Source organism: Esox lucius, chromosome 14 (assembly GCF_011004845.1).
Source record: "Esox lucius isolate fEsoLuc1 chromosome 14, fEsoLuc1.pri, whole genome shotgun sequence".
NCBI classification, from domain to species: Eukaryota; Metazoa; Chordata; class Actinopteri; order Esociformes; family Esocidae; genus Esox; species Esox lucius.
Window position 1 is genome coordinate 12,777,552 of NC_047582.1, and position 16,486 is coordinate 12,794,037.

A 16,486-nucleotide genomic window follows, 5' to 3' on the forward strand; every position below is an offset into this window, starting at 1 on the left:
CTAACTACTTCTGCCTTTTGTGATCAGGAGTTAGCAGAGAGCCTAGAGCAGGGGTCTCAAACCGGTTCCACAGAGGGCCGAGTGTCTGCAGGTCTTTGGGTTTTCCTTTAAATTGGTTCCCAGGTCAGACCTGAACAACCAGGTGAGGGTAGAAACTAACCAATTAGTGAACGAATTAATCAATCAGGTACAAGGTGAGAGCGAAAACCTGCAGACACTCGGCCCTCCGTGGAACCTGTTTGACACCTGTGGCCTAGAGGTTAGTTTTGGGCGGGCAACTGAAAGATCCTGAGCTGGTGAGAAATCTGTTGTGCCCCTGAACAAAGAACTTAACACTAACTGCTCCAGTAAGTTGCCCTGGATTAGTGTTTCTGTCCGTCTGTATGGCTGTAATGATAGGATCCACTTACTGAAAAAGGTTGAGTACAGTACAGTCTGTTGCTAGGCAGATCAAAAGACCTCAGTGATATGAATATGCATGTGACATTCACCGATCAGCCATGACATCATGACCACTGATAGGTGAAGGGATTTACACTCATAATCTTGTCGTCATGGCACCTCTCTGTGATATATTAGGCAGCAAGTGAACATTCTGACCAAAGTTGATGTGTTAGAAGACGGAAAAATGGGCAAGCATAAGGATCTGAGTGACTTTGACAGGGGCCAAATAGTGATGGCTAGACGACTGAGCATCTCCAAAACTGCAGCCCTTGTGGGGTGTTCCTGGTCCAAGGACAGTGGTCCAGGGAAGGAAAAGCAGTGAACCAGTGACAGGGTCATGGGCAGCCAAGGCTCATTGATGTATATGGGGAGCGAAGGTTGGCCTGTGTGGTCTGATCCAACAGACGAGCTACTGTAGCTCAGATTGCTGAAAAAGTAAATGCTGGTACTGATAAAAAGGTGTCAGGACACACAGTGCATCACAGTTTGTTGCATATGGGTCTGCGTAGCCGTAAACCAGTCAGGGTGCTCATGCTGACACCTGTCCACTGCCGAAAGCGCCTACAATGGAAAGCACGTGAGTATCACAACTGGACCATTGAGCAATGGAAGAAGGTGGCCTGGTCTGATGAATCACATTTCCTTTTACATCACAACGGGTATGTGTGTGTCGCTTACCTGGAGAACACATGGCACCAGGATGCACTATGGGAAGGAGGCAAGCCAGTGGAGGCAGTGTGATGCTTTGGGCAATGTTCTGCTGGGAAGCCTTGAGTCCTGCCATTCATGTGGATGTTACTTTGACATGTACCACCTACCTGAGCATTGTTGCCGACCACGTGCACCTTTCATGGCAACGGTATTCCCTGATTGCACTGGCCTCTTTCAGCAGGATAATGCGCCCTGCCACAAAGCAAAAATGGTTCAGTAGTGGTTTGAGGAACGCAACAAGTTCAAGTTGTTGACTTGGCCTCCAAATTCCCCAGATCTCAATCCAATCAAACATCTGTGGAATGTGGTGGACAAACAAGTCTAATTCATGGAGGCCCCACCTTGCAACTTACAGGACTTAAAGGATCTGCTGCTAACATCTTGGTGCCAGAAACCACAGCACACCTTCAGAGATCTAGTGGAGTCCATGCCTCGACGGGTCAGGGCTGTTTTGGTGGCAAAAGGGGGACCTACACAATATTGGGCAGGTGGTCATAATGTTGTGGCTAATCTGTGTATGTGATAATGCAATTTAATTAGACATTTCAAAAATGACAAGCCAATGATCCAGTATCTACTCTCAAAACATTAATTGAGACTGCTGTGGTAATAAATGAAACATCAAACAATGAGAAGGGGCTTTCAAGGCCGCGGTGGGCCCATAAAAAGTACCTTTTTCTATTCCTGACTTCCTGTCCAGACAGTGTCTGCATATCCTGCGGTCATAGCAGGGACTGTTCTCATTTGACAGCATGGGAGGGGATGAGGGTCAGACTGGCTGTGTCTGGCAGCCAGACACCCCAGGAACCAGTGGGCGGATGAGGGGATGGATGTAGACCAAGGGACTTAGTGGACTCGATGGAGTCAGATAAAAGGATAGCGGTGGGACAAGAGTTCAAGGAGGATAAATACAAGTTAGAATGCGGTTGGTGTTTTTTAGGACCTGCGCCACCTACCTGCTAGATTGTTGGCTACGTTATAATTACGTCCTGCTGGTTTATCATTTAGATTACGTGTTGGATAAGTTTGTTTCTGAATGGGATGCTGAAAGAGGTTTCACTGTTACTTCCTCTCCTAACCACCTACTTCTTACAAACCTTTGCTGGGAAAACGGACAGTTTTCTGTTAACACTGTGGCGTCAACACGAAAAATTCCCATGCAGTCTTTGCCAAATATAATTTTGGATTAAAAAATCTTTGCCGAAAATGCTATTTATTCCCTGCTTTTTAATGGAACGTATTATAAGCCAACCAATCTCATCAAGAAAATTTGGTTTACAAATCTTTGCTTGTTAAAGTAAGTCTGTGCCAAGAAAAGGTATGTCTGCCTGCAACCAAGATAGTCGTAATTAATGCATTAGGATAAGCACACAATCTATGTTATGGGTGTGTGTTTTTTTTATATACACAGTGGGGAGAACAAGTATTTGATTCACTGCCAATTTTGCAGGTTTCCTACTTACATAGCATGTAGAGGTCTGTAGTTTATCATAGGTACACTTCAACTGTGAGAGACGGAATCTAAAACAAAAATCCAGAAAATAACATTGGATGATTTTTAAATAATTAATTTACATATTATTGCATGACATAAGTATTAGATCACCTACCAACCAGTAAGAATTCTGGCTCTCATAGACCTGTTAGTTTTTCTTTAAGAAGCCCTCCTGTTCTTCACTCATTACCTGTATAAAAGACACCTGTCCACACACTCAATCAAACAGACACCAACCTCTCCACAATGGCCAAGACCAGAGAGCTGTGTAAGGACATCACGGATAAAACTGTAGACCTGCACAAAGCTGGGATGAGCTACAGGACAATAGGCAAGCAGCTCAAAGAAGTTCAAGATGACGGTCAATCTGAGGCTCCATGCAAGATCTCACCTCGTGGGGCATCAATGATCATGAGGAAGGTGAGGGATCAGCCCAGAACTACACGGCAGGACCTGGTCAATGACCTGAAGAGAGCTGGGACCACAGTCTCAAAGAAAACCATTAGTAACACACTACGCCGTCATGGATAAAAATCCTGCAGCGCACGCAAGTTCCCCCTGCTCAAGCCAGCGCATGTCCAGGCCCGTCTGAAGTTTGCCAATGACCATCTGGATGATCCAGATTGAGGAATGGGAGAAGGTCATGTGGTCTGATAAGACAAAAATTTAGCTTTTTGGTCTAAACTCCACTCGCCGTGTTTGGAGGAAGAAGAAGGATGAGTACAACCCCAAGAACACCATCCCAACCGTGAAGCATGGAGGTGGAAACATCATTCTTTGGGGATGCTTTTCTGCAAAGGGGACAGGACAACTGCACCGTATTGAGGGGAGGATGGATGGGGCCATGTATCGCAAGATCTTGGCCAACAACCTCCTTCCCTCAGTAAGAGCATTGAAGATGGGTCATGGCTGGGTCTTCCAGCATGACAATGACTCAAAACACACAGCCAGGGCAACTAAGGAGCTCCGTAAGAAGCATCTCAAAGTCCTGGAGTGGCCTAGCCAGTCTCCAGACCTGAACCCAATAGAATCTTTGGAGGGAGCTGAAAGTCTGTATTGCCCAGCGACAGCCCCGAAACCTGAAGGATATGGAGAAGGTCTGTATGGAGGAGTGGGCCAAAATCCCTGCTGCAGTGCGTGCAAACCTGGTCAAGTTATACAGGAAATGTATGATCTCTGTAATTGCAAACAAAGGTTTCTGTACCAAATATTAAGTTCTGCTTTTCTGATGTATCAAATACTTATGTCATGCAATAAAATGCATACAACGAGATTTTCTGGATTTTGTTTTAGATTCCGTCACTCACAGTTGAAGAGTACCTATGATAAAAATTACAGACCTCTACATCCTTTGTAAGTGGGAAAACCTGCAAAATCGGTAGTGTATTATACTTGTTCTCCCCACTGGGTGTGTGTGTGTGTGTGTGTGTGTGTGTGTGTGTGTGTGTGTGTGTGTGTGAGAGAGAGAGAGAGAGAGAGAGAGAGAGAGAGAGAGAGAGAGAGAGAGAGAGAGAGAGAGAGAGAGAGAGAGAGAGAGAGAGCGCGCGCTTTGGGTAACTTGGCTTTTCAATGACTCACAAGAACTGGTGGTTTCCATGGAGGCATGTTCCAAGACTGGCTGCACAATTTCCATTCTCTCACTCCACTGCGATGAGTCTAGTAACAGAAGGTCTGTAGTTTATACCTCTCCTAAGCAGCAGACACTCCACTATCAGAGCCCAGACATCTACCATACAAGGAAATATCTCACCACCATTCCTCCTATATATTACTCATCACATCAGATACCTCGGAGGACAATTCCACTTGTAAACCTCTACAAAGATCTTTGTAATGTGTAATATTTCCTAAAGTGAAACATATGATATGAAGTGTGTTAGGGTGATATGAATAGTCTGCTTGAGTGCAGTTCTCTAAGTTTCACATTCTTTGATTCAAAACGAACCGTCCAATGGTGTTGTGCGAAGCAAAAAAACAAAGGTAGTGTGAAAAAAACAAGTCATTTTTTGACTTGACGGTTTCATTTACGCCAGTGTGCAGCATTCAACTTCAACAACACATTTCCTGTTTCTTCATATCAGGTAGAGAACTCTGTTGTGTCTCTGCTATAAGCTCGTCAAGGCATGTTGGCATGTCCTTAACTCTGGCCTTGACGATCTGAGCCTCCAATTCTTCCATCTGTTCTATGCCACCGTGCCAATCTGTCAGGTAAGACAAGGATTATTTTACCAGAGGTTTGGACCACTGCATGTCCTGTGTCAAAGAATTTTGTGGTTCCAGTTTTCTAAGATATTTGCTCTCATGATAGCTCTGGTTTCTTTTATGTACATTATTTTTATTGTACCACTGCTACTAAAGTTGTTTGCAAAGGATAAAATAGTATTTTCAGTTGCATTATCAAGCTAACAAGCTATACCTCAGAGTTCCTGTTTCCTGCCTTATGTGGGTGTGTGCTGGCTATGAGTAACACATTGTTTCATCATGTCAATAACTGTGTCGCCACCCTCAGTGGCATGGTGTTTTCTCACAAACAAAGATTTCCCAAGATCATTTCCAACATTATTGCCAATCTGAGCACTGATTGTCTGCTTGCTGAGGCCCCAGCTTTACCACAAACGTTTTTAGAAACAAATGTATATCCAGTACATACTGAGTACAAGGAGTAAGGGGTGTACTTTGTTCTCATTTCAGAGGAAGCAACATGTCATCATATAACATGCTGTCTGTCGTTCTGCCGTGGATTCTCTTTCTGATGGCTTCAATCCGATCTGAAAACGTGACGCTCCCAAAGGACAGAGACAGTAACTCCAGTGCACCGTCCCTGGACTCCGCAGAGCCAACCAGGCAAACACCCGCAGAGGTCACAAACAGCCCTACAACCAGAACGTCTTTTATTCTCTTATCCACCAACCCATCACAATTAACTCCAAAGATCCGTTCTGAGTCGTCCTCCACCCTAAGGCCTAGCTCCACCACTGGGCCCTCCTCCACCCTAAGGCCTAGCTCCACCACTGGGCCCTCCTCCACCCTAAGGCCTAGCTCCACCACTGGGCCCTCCTCCACCCTAAGGCCTGGCTCTACCACTGGGCCCTCCTCCACCCTAAGGCCTAGCTCAACCTCTGCATCCTCCTCCACCACTGGGCCCTCCTCTGCCCTAGGCCCTATTTCAAACTCTGAGTCATCCTTCACCATAGGGCCTAGCTCCACCACTGGGCCCTCCTCTACCCTAGGCCCTAGTTCAAACTCTGAGTCGTCCTCCACCCTAGGGCCTAGCTCCACCAGTGAGTCCTCCTCCACCCTAGGGCCTAGCTCTACCAGTAAGTACTCCTCCACCCTAGAGCCTAGCTCCACCAGTGAGTACTTCTCCACCCTAGGGCCTAGCTCCACCAATGAGTCCGCCTCCACCCTAGGACCTAGCTCCCCTACTGGGCCCTCATCCACTCCAGGTCCTACGTCCACCATTGACTCATCCTTGACTAATGAGACTCTCCCGTCCACATATTTACCTATATCCACTTCCACCAATTCTACCAACTCGTCTTTGATTCCGATTCCCAAGATGGACAGAGAGAAGTTCCCCATTTCAACGACCAGGACAACATCGCCCGCTAAAGAACATCTGGATCCACCAGGGGGAGGGGGTCTGCCTTGCTCTCCTAACCGACGGAGTGGCCTGGTTAGCCAGTGTCTGATTGCCATTGCCTCCCTGGCTGCTCTGGCTACCTTCTTCATGGTCAGTTGCATCATCATCTGCACCAAGTACAACTCCAGAAAACACCGCTACGCTGTGTCCTCCGGCAACCGAGGCACGGAGATGGTGTGTATCTCCGCACTGCTCCCCGATGGCTGCGCCCCCCATGGGAGACCCCATGTCCCCAGGAGTAACGGAGCCCTGTTGCATGACACTGAGATGGACAGCGATGAGGAGGGGGGAGATAATTTAACTCTTCACAGCTTCCTCCCCGAAAATGACCAGAGGCCAGAGTCTAGAGTTTAGATACGGAGATGGGGTCTGTTTGGCTCAATTACACTGGATAACTACCCAGGTCATCGCCAAAGCTGTCTTGCAGAATATCAAGGGGTTAAAAACAGAGACTATAGGGGTGTGTAAAACCTTTAGTTTTATTATGATTTTCCAGCTGAAGAATTTTGAATTGCACTTCTGACTGCTCCGCTGCTCTGAATATGTTCAACTACAGCTCTTAAAATAGATTCCAGCTTCCTTTTTGAAGTTGTTGGCTGGGCCTCGCTGCACATCCGTCACCAGAACGCAGTAGAGCAAAACAAAAACACAAATTATGAACCAATTACATGTTACTTAATCATGACGGGTTTATCAGAAATGTTTAAAGTGCTAGCCTTTCTTTAAGAGAATCTTTCCCACACATACACTAGAAGAAAACCCGGATTTATCTAATGAACACTTATCATGACTGCTAATCAGTTACATTTGGGTTTTGTTGCTGGTGGAATGGGCTGCTTTGGCTTTCAAGAGGTTTGAACATTACATCCTTCGGTGTGAAAAAACACACTTTAAATAAAAATTACTAAATAAAACATTCACTATTTTAAATGCGTGCTTCCAATCAGTTTTATCCTTTACATGTTTGTTGCCTGCAGAAAAGCTTGTTCTTGGGAGGTATTTTATAACATAATCATCTGTCTGGATCTAGTGAGACTAAACATAAAATGTACCAAGATTTTTTTCAATGTTTGCTTTGGCAAATCCCAGGATGGGGATGTGATTAAATGTCATTTACAAGGTGCTGGATAAGTCTGGTATTCTTTTAAAGTTGAGAATGTTTGTTTTGCTCTTTATCACTAAACCTCAAACCCCATTTGGACCTTGCCACACTCTGATGTTTGACTTTTTCTAGATGTATTTTGAATAGTACTTCCCTATGTTTGAGATAAGGGATAGGTTTCTTAGGGACAATCCAAGAAATGCATTCTCAATCCATTAAAGAAACAGCAGAGGTCAGACAGTTTAACTGAAAGTGATCACAATGGACTGAATTAGATGAATAAATAACAAAACTGTAAATACACAGATCAGCCATAACATTATGACCACTTACCTAATATTGTGTAGGTTTGTCTTTTGCCACCAAAACAGCCCTGACCCGTCGAGGCATGGACTCCACTAGACCTCTGAAAGTGTGCTGTGGTATCTGGCATCAAGATTCTTTAAGTCCTGTAAGTTGCAAAGTGGGGCCTCCATTGATCAGACCTGTTTGTCCAACACATCCCACAGATGCTCGATTGGATTGAGATCTGGGGAATTTGGAGGCCAAGTCAACCCCTTGAACTTGTTGTTGTGTTCCTCAAACCATTCCTGAACCATTTTTGCTTTGTGGCAGGGTGTGTTATCCTGCTGAAAGAGGCCTGTGCCATCATGGAATACCGTTGCCATGAAAGGGTGCACGTGTTCCTCCCCCAGGAAGGGCCACAGTGTCGCCGGACCCCCCCGTCTCAGTTTCAAGGTCTTACTATTGTGCTGGGGGATTGGGTCAGTTCTCCTTCCCCACTAAGTTCTCCTTCTCCACTACAAATTGTTGTTGATATGAGGAATGCACTTTCTGACTTTTCCCAGTCTCCTCCCGTTTTAAACTTTAGGAGGACATGTCCTGTTCCACACCTGCGAAGTACCTGGTTTGCTGTCCCTGTCCTTGTCCATCTGGTCATACTTTTGACCTAGTCTAAAATTAAATAGACTCTGGATTTAGCCCAGAGAAATTTATAAATTATTCCAATTGGACTTAATATCTCACCCGGCACAGCCAGAAGAGGACTGGTCACCCCTCTGAGCCTGGGTCTTCACTAGGTTTCTTCCTAAAATTCTAGCCACTGAAATTCAACACTACTGTTGTTTGCTCCTTGGGGTTTATGGTCTCTGTAAAGCACTTTGTGAAATCTGCTGTTATAAAAAGGGCTTTATAAATACATTTGATTGATTGATTGATTATCTGTGTTATTTACTTCACCTGTCAGTGGTCATAATGTCATGGCTGATCAGTGTAAATGACAGAGTCAGACTAAACAAATGGCAGTTGGCCATTAAACAATAAAGCCAGGTGACATTACCGCTTTTAAAACATGCATTCAATCATACACACACATCCACAGGCAGAATATTATGAAACTGGACTGAAAGTGGGAAGTTCAGGGCAGGGAAGTTGAAAGATGTACATGGCACTCATGAGATCGATGTCATTAGACTACACACTAGAGGATACACCCTGCAACCATTTAACTGTCATTGTGGTCAAAAAAGTGTTGCTCTGTCTTGTCAGTCTCAACTATCAACCGGCTGATTGGCCAAACACATCATCACTCTTAGCTATAGCTGTTTACTCCATACACATCCGTATTGTTTTGTGCATGTGCATGTACGCATGAACAAACACGCAAAGAATATGTGTTCTCGGAATTGCTGGTTCTTCCTCTATAACTGGTTATGCACTTTATACTCCATAGAAAACCCCTTACATAGTTTAACTATACTCAGTAGAACACCGTTCAAATTGTTTAACTATGCTCCATAGAAAAACTATATTGTTTAACTATGCTCCATAGAAAACCTGTTATATTGTTTAACTATGCTACATAGAAAACCTGTTATATTGTTTAACTATGCTACATAGAAAACCTGTTATATTGTTTAACTATGCTCCATAGAAAACCTGTTATATTGTTTAACTATGCTCCATAGAAAACCTGTTATATTGTTTAACTATGCTACATAGAAAACCTGTTATATTGTTTAACTATGCTCCATAGAAAACCTGTTATATTGTTTAACTATGCTCCATAGAAAACCTGTTATATTGTTTAACTATGCTCCATAGAAAACCTTTTATATTGTTTAACTATGCTCCATAGAAAACCTGTTATATTGTTTAACTATGCACCATAGAAAACCTGTTATATTGTTTAACTATGCTCCATAGAATACCTGTTATATTGTTTAACTATACTCCATAGAAAACCTGTTATATTGTTTAACTATGCTCCATAGAAAACCTGTTATATTGTTTAACTATGCTCCATAGAAAACCTGTTATATTGTTTAACTATGCTCCATAGAAAACCTGTTATATTGTTTAACTATACTCCATAGAAAACCTGTTATATTGTTTAACTATACTCCATAGAAAACCTGTTATATTGTTTAACTATGCTCCATAGAAAACCTGTTATATTGTTTAACTATACTCCATAGAACACCCTTTAAATTGGTTATGACAAGGCCCTGATCATGTGTTGACTCAGTGTTATTTTCAGAACAGACATGAACCCTTCCTGTTGGTGACAATCACACTGTAGAACCGCATGGTGTGTCTGAGGGACAGGAAAGCAACATCATACACACCCCTTTTAACCACTGGGGAAGTTTTTATTGGTGATTTATAATTATTATTATCATAACTAACAACTAGGGATGATTTATTCATTCATTTTATTATAACTAACAACTAGGGATGTTTTTTTGAATAATAATATTATTACTAACAACTAGGGATGATTTATTGATTAATATTATTATAACTAACAACTAGGGATGATTTATTGATTCATATTATTATAACTAACAACTAGGGATGATTTATTGATTAATATTATTATAACTAACAACTAGGGATGATTTATTGATTCATATTATTATAACTAACAACTAGGGATGATTTATTGATTCATATTATTATAACTAACAACTAGGGATGATTTATTGATTCATATTATTATAACTAACAACTAGGGATGATTTATTGATTCATATTATTATAACTAACAACTAGGGATCTTTTAGTGTTTTTTATTATAGGGTGTGGAACATGTGTACACACATATTGGACAGTCACGTGGGTGAAAGAGTCAGTGAAATACATTCAGAAATGCCCAGAATGTTGCAGGGTTAAGGCCGTATAAGCCAAGTAACAAAGTTCATCCAAAAAATGTCTCCAGTTAGTTGAGCCGCTGAGTATTCCCCAGGTAAAACCCAGTGCTCATATTGTTTTTGGTCTGCTGCAGTGTTGACTCTGGCCTGATGCATCAGAATCTGGGACAGGAGAGCCCAGCCCCCCGTCCCCACATCACATTAAACTGCTGCCTAATAAGAACAATCTGTGTGGAGCCCAGGAGCAAAGTCATCTTTTGGGAAGCCAGCGGGGGAGGAGGGGAGGAAAAGACAGGGGAGTGGTAACAGAGGGGAAAGGAGGGATTTGTCCTGATGGCAAAGACCTTTAAGTAATTTTTTTCCTTCTGTGCTGGTCAGAGAATCCTTCGGTCTGAAATCCGAAACTGTAGAAGTTACTTGTTGGAGGAGGTGAGCAGCCACGTTTTTTCTTCTTGTTCTCAGCACATTTTTTCCAGCCATTTTCCTCAAGCTCTCAAGCATCCACAGCTCAAGAGCTTTTTCTGTGTGACCACTTCTGGGAGCGGTGAGCATTCACTATGTTGGATTATTCTTGTTTTTATCGTACATTTACCAACATTGGATTTATTACCAAAATCCTTCTTAGAATGACTAACAAATATCTGTCGTGGACAGATATTATCTCACATGACAACTGCAGTTTATCTACCATGACAACGTCATGACTTCTGTCTCCAGGCTAATTGATCTTCCAGCAGGAAGTAAGGCTAGTTTAATAGAGTTATCCAATAGGATGTACTCTGAGGCTAATGGGTTCACTGCATTTGCATGAGAAATTTTCCAGAGCTTAGCCTTTGAATAATTCCTTTGTTTTAAAAATGCAAGTCATCAGGTTTCCGCACAACTGCAGTTCAAAATGTATGAGTGTTCAAAAAGGTCTGATGGTCCTTATGCATCTCAGTTGAACGGTAACTGGAACCATCCTGATGGGACTAACACTTCAGTGTCCGTCGTGTGAGTTTGTACGTGTAGCTATGTGCATGAATGCATATGTATGTGTAGGTGTGTGAAAGGATTCATGGAGGGTAAATGGGTGATAAAAGCCCTCCCACCCCCCACCCCCCCTTTCCTTATTAGTGCAATGCCTCATGGGGCCCAGCTTGCACCCAGATGGAGAGGAGAAAGGGGGAGAAGCAGGAAGAGATGGTCTGGGATGGTTTACACCGACCAGAACAGCAGTCTGCTCCAGGGCCACATTCCGCAGGGTCCAACTGGTGAACGTTCAAAATGTACTGTGTAGAACGGATATGCCCATCTGAATTGTTGAGTAAGGATTCATAACTGCTCTATTCATGAAGTTTCTATCTGCAATTTTCCATTGGTATTAAACAGTCATTGGATACTCATTTGCAAACTGCAGTCCTGTTACAAGTTCCAGTTTTATGCAGTCTTGTTACAAGTTCCAGTTTTATGCAGTCCTGTTACAAGTTCCAGTTTTATGCAGTCCTGTTACAAGTTCCAGTTTTATGCAGTCCTGTTACAAGTTCCAGTTTTATGCAGTCCTGTTACAAGTTACAGTTTTATGCAGTCCTGTTACAAGTTCGCTCTGCAATGTGTGTTGTTATCTACATTACATGCTTATTATTTATCAAGATATTTTCAATTCCAAATCATCAGTGTGTTTTTGGAGGTGCATGTTCATTGGGATGTGGGGGTTTATGACTGTTGTAATGAGGGGGTTATGACTGTTGTAATGGGGGATTATGACTGTTGTAATGGGAGGTAATAATTGTTGTAATGGGGGATCATGACTGTTGTAATGGGGGATCATGACTGTTGTAATGGGGGGCTATGAGTGTTGTTTCCTTTTAATAAAATCAATGACCTTGTGTTGTTTTCAATTATCGTGGGTTCTGTTGTATCTGATCAAATCCAGGCCTTTGTGTGATATCAAGTGTACATCGTGAGTGTGTGTGTGTGTGTGTGTCTGTATGTGACAGGTAATGACTGCAGTTCCTCTCACCGTTACTGTAGCTCAAAATCTGTGCAATTGAATAACACTGGAAATGCTAACCTAACAATAGTCATGATGGCACTGACACAGTTCTGCTTCTTTCTGCAGGCGCTACAGGAGACAACGTTTCAATGGCGCTCCATCTAATTGGCCTGTCTGTGACGCTCTGGTCCAGCCCTAGTCAAGCCACACCCCTCTGGTTAAACATGTCACTGGAGGGCAGTGCAGAAGCGGAGGACCAGGACAGCCTTATTCCCAACCTGTCCACAACAGCCACCGTTGGCCCCGCCTCAGAATCTTCAACAACCTTAGACGGTTCCACCCACGTAGAGCTCTCCCTGCTCGACCAAATGGTTCAATTCCTGCAGGACAACATGCTCCTCATCATGGTTGCTTCCATCCTCTTCATCACTATCTTCCTCATCCTCTGCTGTGCTTGCATCATGAGCCGCAAGCGGAAAGTCAATGCCTACTACCCCTCGTCCTTCCCCTCTAAAATGTATGTTGACCAGAGGGACAAGAGAGGAGATGCCAAGCTCTTCAACGAGGTACCAGAGAGACTCTGCAACAAGGAGCAGGCTGAGCCAATGGACTCCAGCAAACAACTCCAAGAGGACATCATGAGGGCAACCAAGAACCTCCGCACTCCTTCCAAACCTTCCCTGGTAAGGCAACAAGAAAAGGACATCACACCAATAGCTGTAGCCAAAACACCTGAGGTGACTGTGCCGGCTGAGGGGGAATACACAGAGAATGTTAATGAGCCGTCAAATCCACCGCCAGAGCCGAGCGAGGACGAGGGATGCCAGGTTTCAGACAGTGAGGCCCAACCGATGAGCTGCCCCGGGCAGCCAGAGACCCTTCCAGAAGAGACAGGCCTAAAAATGGACGACGAGTCACTCACAGGAGCTCAGACTACATTTGTCCCTGAACAGTTACAGGCCAAGCAGGAAGATGACAGAGAGGACACCACCGTCACACAGTCAATTCAGTTGATCACTGGGGAAAAAACTGCATTTTAACCATGGTGGACAGTGGATTTGATTTAATTGGTTTGTACACATAAGTGACAATTTTTTCAGCAATCTGTGCTATATCCCTCTCTTAGGATTCACCTAACAATGTCTATTTAGCTGTATGTAATCATGATATACTGTTTAACCTGTTAACCCCTTATCCTAACCCACTCTCTAAAGGGTATATTATGTAACCCAGGCTGCCCTCAACCAAGCGACACTATGTAACCTGACTATACACCCATATATTTAATTTTTTCATTTGTACAAAGGACAAATTAATGTTCCTGCCTTTGTTTTTGCCTCTCTTGCATTTTTTGATTGGTTAGTAAGGTGATGAACCTAAGCTGAAGATTCTGCTAAATTGGAGATTGCTTGGTATATTCAAAGACCATCAGAGTGCTTGGAATATCAACTTGAACCCAGAAGGGCCACACTAGTGAAAATTAGAACAAATATCAGTTTAGGTTTTAATTTCAGGATTAGCCAATTAAAATGCTTGACACGGTCATGTTATAGAATGCTACATTGTAGCTCAGATATCCTGGCATTTGATAGCCTAACAACATGGCAGTGATTATTTACTGTTTTAGCTCATTCACTTCTGTTTTATTTCACCTTTATTTAACCAGGTGAGCAGATTTACATTAACAATCTGACCGAAGGCATAACAATTTCAAGACGAAACACAGTTATACATACATTTTTGGTGTCATTGTGGTAAACTAAACGTATTTACGGAGGTGAATTTAAGCAACAAGCCTGCAAATTATATTGCCGAATACCTGTCCTGGCAGGATGGTCATTTACACAAAAACATGTTTTGCAGTGTGTGTAAAGGATGCTTTGTTGCGAATTAGAAACCAATTCTGGATTTGACTTCAGACTGGAGATTAAGCCTGGAGGTTAAGATTGGAGGTTTAGACTACAGGTTTAGACTGGAGGTGGCCTTTGTGGGTCTGGAGAGAGAAAGGTCCAACCAGAGACCAACACACGTATAGGTATGAACCCACTAAGAGCCATCTGAGAATGTTTGGGGGCCAGGCAGGTACAGGTCATTTCAGATTGAATTGAGCATTTTGTTTTACCAGAGTAGTTGGAGATCAAGAAAAGCGTGTTGCATGTCTTTCAATGTGTTGAAGTTTGGTCAGCACAGTGTTAAACAAGGGGCCAGATGTATACAAGGCAGTGTTGTTTAACGTGGTTAGTATAGTTTATCATCTTTAAATATTTACATTAACAGACTTCCAAAAAATATCACCCCACCACTTCTTTTAAACAGCCGAGGTATGGGTCAGTACAACAACTGTGGAACAGATAAACAGAGCTATGGATGACGGTCCTGTCTTAAAATGAAGGCCATTCCGAGACAAGTTCTGTTCTATCTGTGTCCCACAGACACGACAACTATCACCTTACCATCACATTACTGTATCTGGTTGACTGTACCTAAGGCACTTTCAGTGTTTTGACACTTAGCTGCACCACACCACCCCAATTAGCCTAACCGTCGCCTTTTAAATGTGTAAACTTGTTTTTTAGGTTTTAATGTGTCCTGACTGTGTGGACAGCTGTTTTGGACAGGGCTCTTTTAAGAGAGATTTTCAATCTCACTGACACTTGCCAGGAAAAGTAGATGAAGTTAGATAATATAAAATCAATGAGAACAAATTAATCACTTTAAGATCATTTTTTAGATCTAAGTAATGATGAAGAAAAAGAAAACCAGCAGGCTGCGGACATCGTAAGGTAAGACTCGAGTAGCCCTATTATACGCTTTTGTTCACAGTCCAGAAATCAGTTCACAGTCCCGGGAAGGACCTTCCAAACAGTGACGTCACAAACTCACATGACCGTACCCTGCTAGCAACTTAAAGACGCAGCCTAGGATTCAGCAATTTCTCTAAACCTCCCGTTTAGGCCTGGATGTTAAATGTTGTTTATATGAGTAAAATCTATAAGCAGAATAAATATCATACCTCAGTCAGCCATGACGTTCCGGCTCAAAAGCGCCATATTCATAACCACTGGCCCAAAATCGCAGGCTGCATCTTTAACAGGTCACGATAGAGAAAGAAATGCATGAGTAGCAGAGTACGAACACAACGCTGAGGAAAACGTTTCGCATCACTCTCTGTGCTGAACTGTCTTACATAGAGGCACTAACGCTAGTAAACTATATCAAATAGTGTATGGCTTTCTTCATTATTTTTTCAGGGTTGTGATGATTATGAAATATTGGGTACAATTTGTCATTCAAGTTTCAAAGGTTCCTGCGGTAACGTCAATTTGTTTGTGCCTCAGTAATGCAAAAGTGTACATACTGGCCAAGAGAGATTCAGGGGTAAACCGCTTCGTCTGGGGCACAACACCACAGGTTGCGTTGATTCCAGCCTACTGCAATCTCAGCAATCCTCTCCATCCTTTATTAATGAAGCAAGACATTACCAAACACATTTTACCCTATAAAATACAAATGACAAAAAAACTTGTATAATATACTATATGTATAGACACTCAAAAAGGAGGATAAACACCTAAGATGTATTAAGATTATTGTCTGTAATTGTCTGTTAGAACCTAAATATTATGTCCTATAACTTACCTTAACCTACCTGCGATTCAGCAGAAATGTCTTAATCAGTAACAGCATAACACATGGATTCCACCAACTGGCAACTATGCTTATTTAACCCATAAGTTGTGCAATTTGTCAAAAGTTATTATGAAATTCAAAAGAAATAAAACAATGGTAAAACATTTAAAATAGCTTTAGAGTCATTAAATCTAACTTTCTGAATATAATGTTAATGATATATTAGAGAGAGCCTCAACTGAATGACTTAGTCTTAGAACATAAGTGTGTCAATGACATCAATGCCATCTAGTGTTCATTATGCAAATGGCTAAGGCCAAGTATTAAGTTGTTT

General features: G+C 42.6%; 2 protein-coding genes across 2 annotated transcripts; both read left to right on the plus strand.

Moving 5' to 3' along the window:
- The first annotated feature begins 4,691 nt into the window (after positions 1 to 4,691).
- selplg (selectin P ligand) lies at positions 4,692 to 7,707 on the plus strand. Its single transcript, XM_029125227.2, has 2 exons — positions 4,692 to 4,858; positions 5,342 to 7,707. The coding sequence occupies exons 1-2, from the start codon at positions 4,836 to 4,838 to the stop codon at positions 6,645 to 6,647; spliced, it is 1,329 nt and encodes a 442-aa protein (XP_028981060.1). The 5' UTR covers positions 4,692 to 4,835; the 3' UTR covers positions 6,648 to 7,707.
- Positions 7,708 to 10,818: 3,111 nt separating this feature from the next.
- Positions 10,819 to 16,221, plus strand: tmem119b (transmembrane protein 119b). Its single transcript, XM_010877580.4, has 2 exons — positions 10,819 to 11,091; positions 12,649 to 16,221. The coding sequence occupies exon 2, from the start codon at positions 12,672 to 12,674 to the stop codon at positions 13,560 to 13,562; it is 891 nt and encodes a 296-aa protein (XP_010875882.1). The 5' UTR covers positions 10,819 to 11,091; positions 12,649 to 12,671; the 3' UTR covers positions 13,563 to 16,221.
- The last annotated feature ends 265 nt before the right edge of the window (positions 16,222 to 16,486 follow it).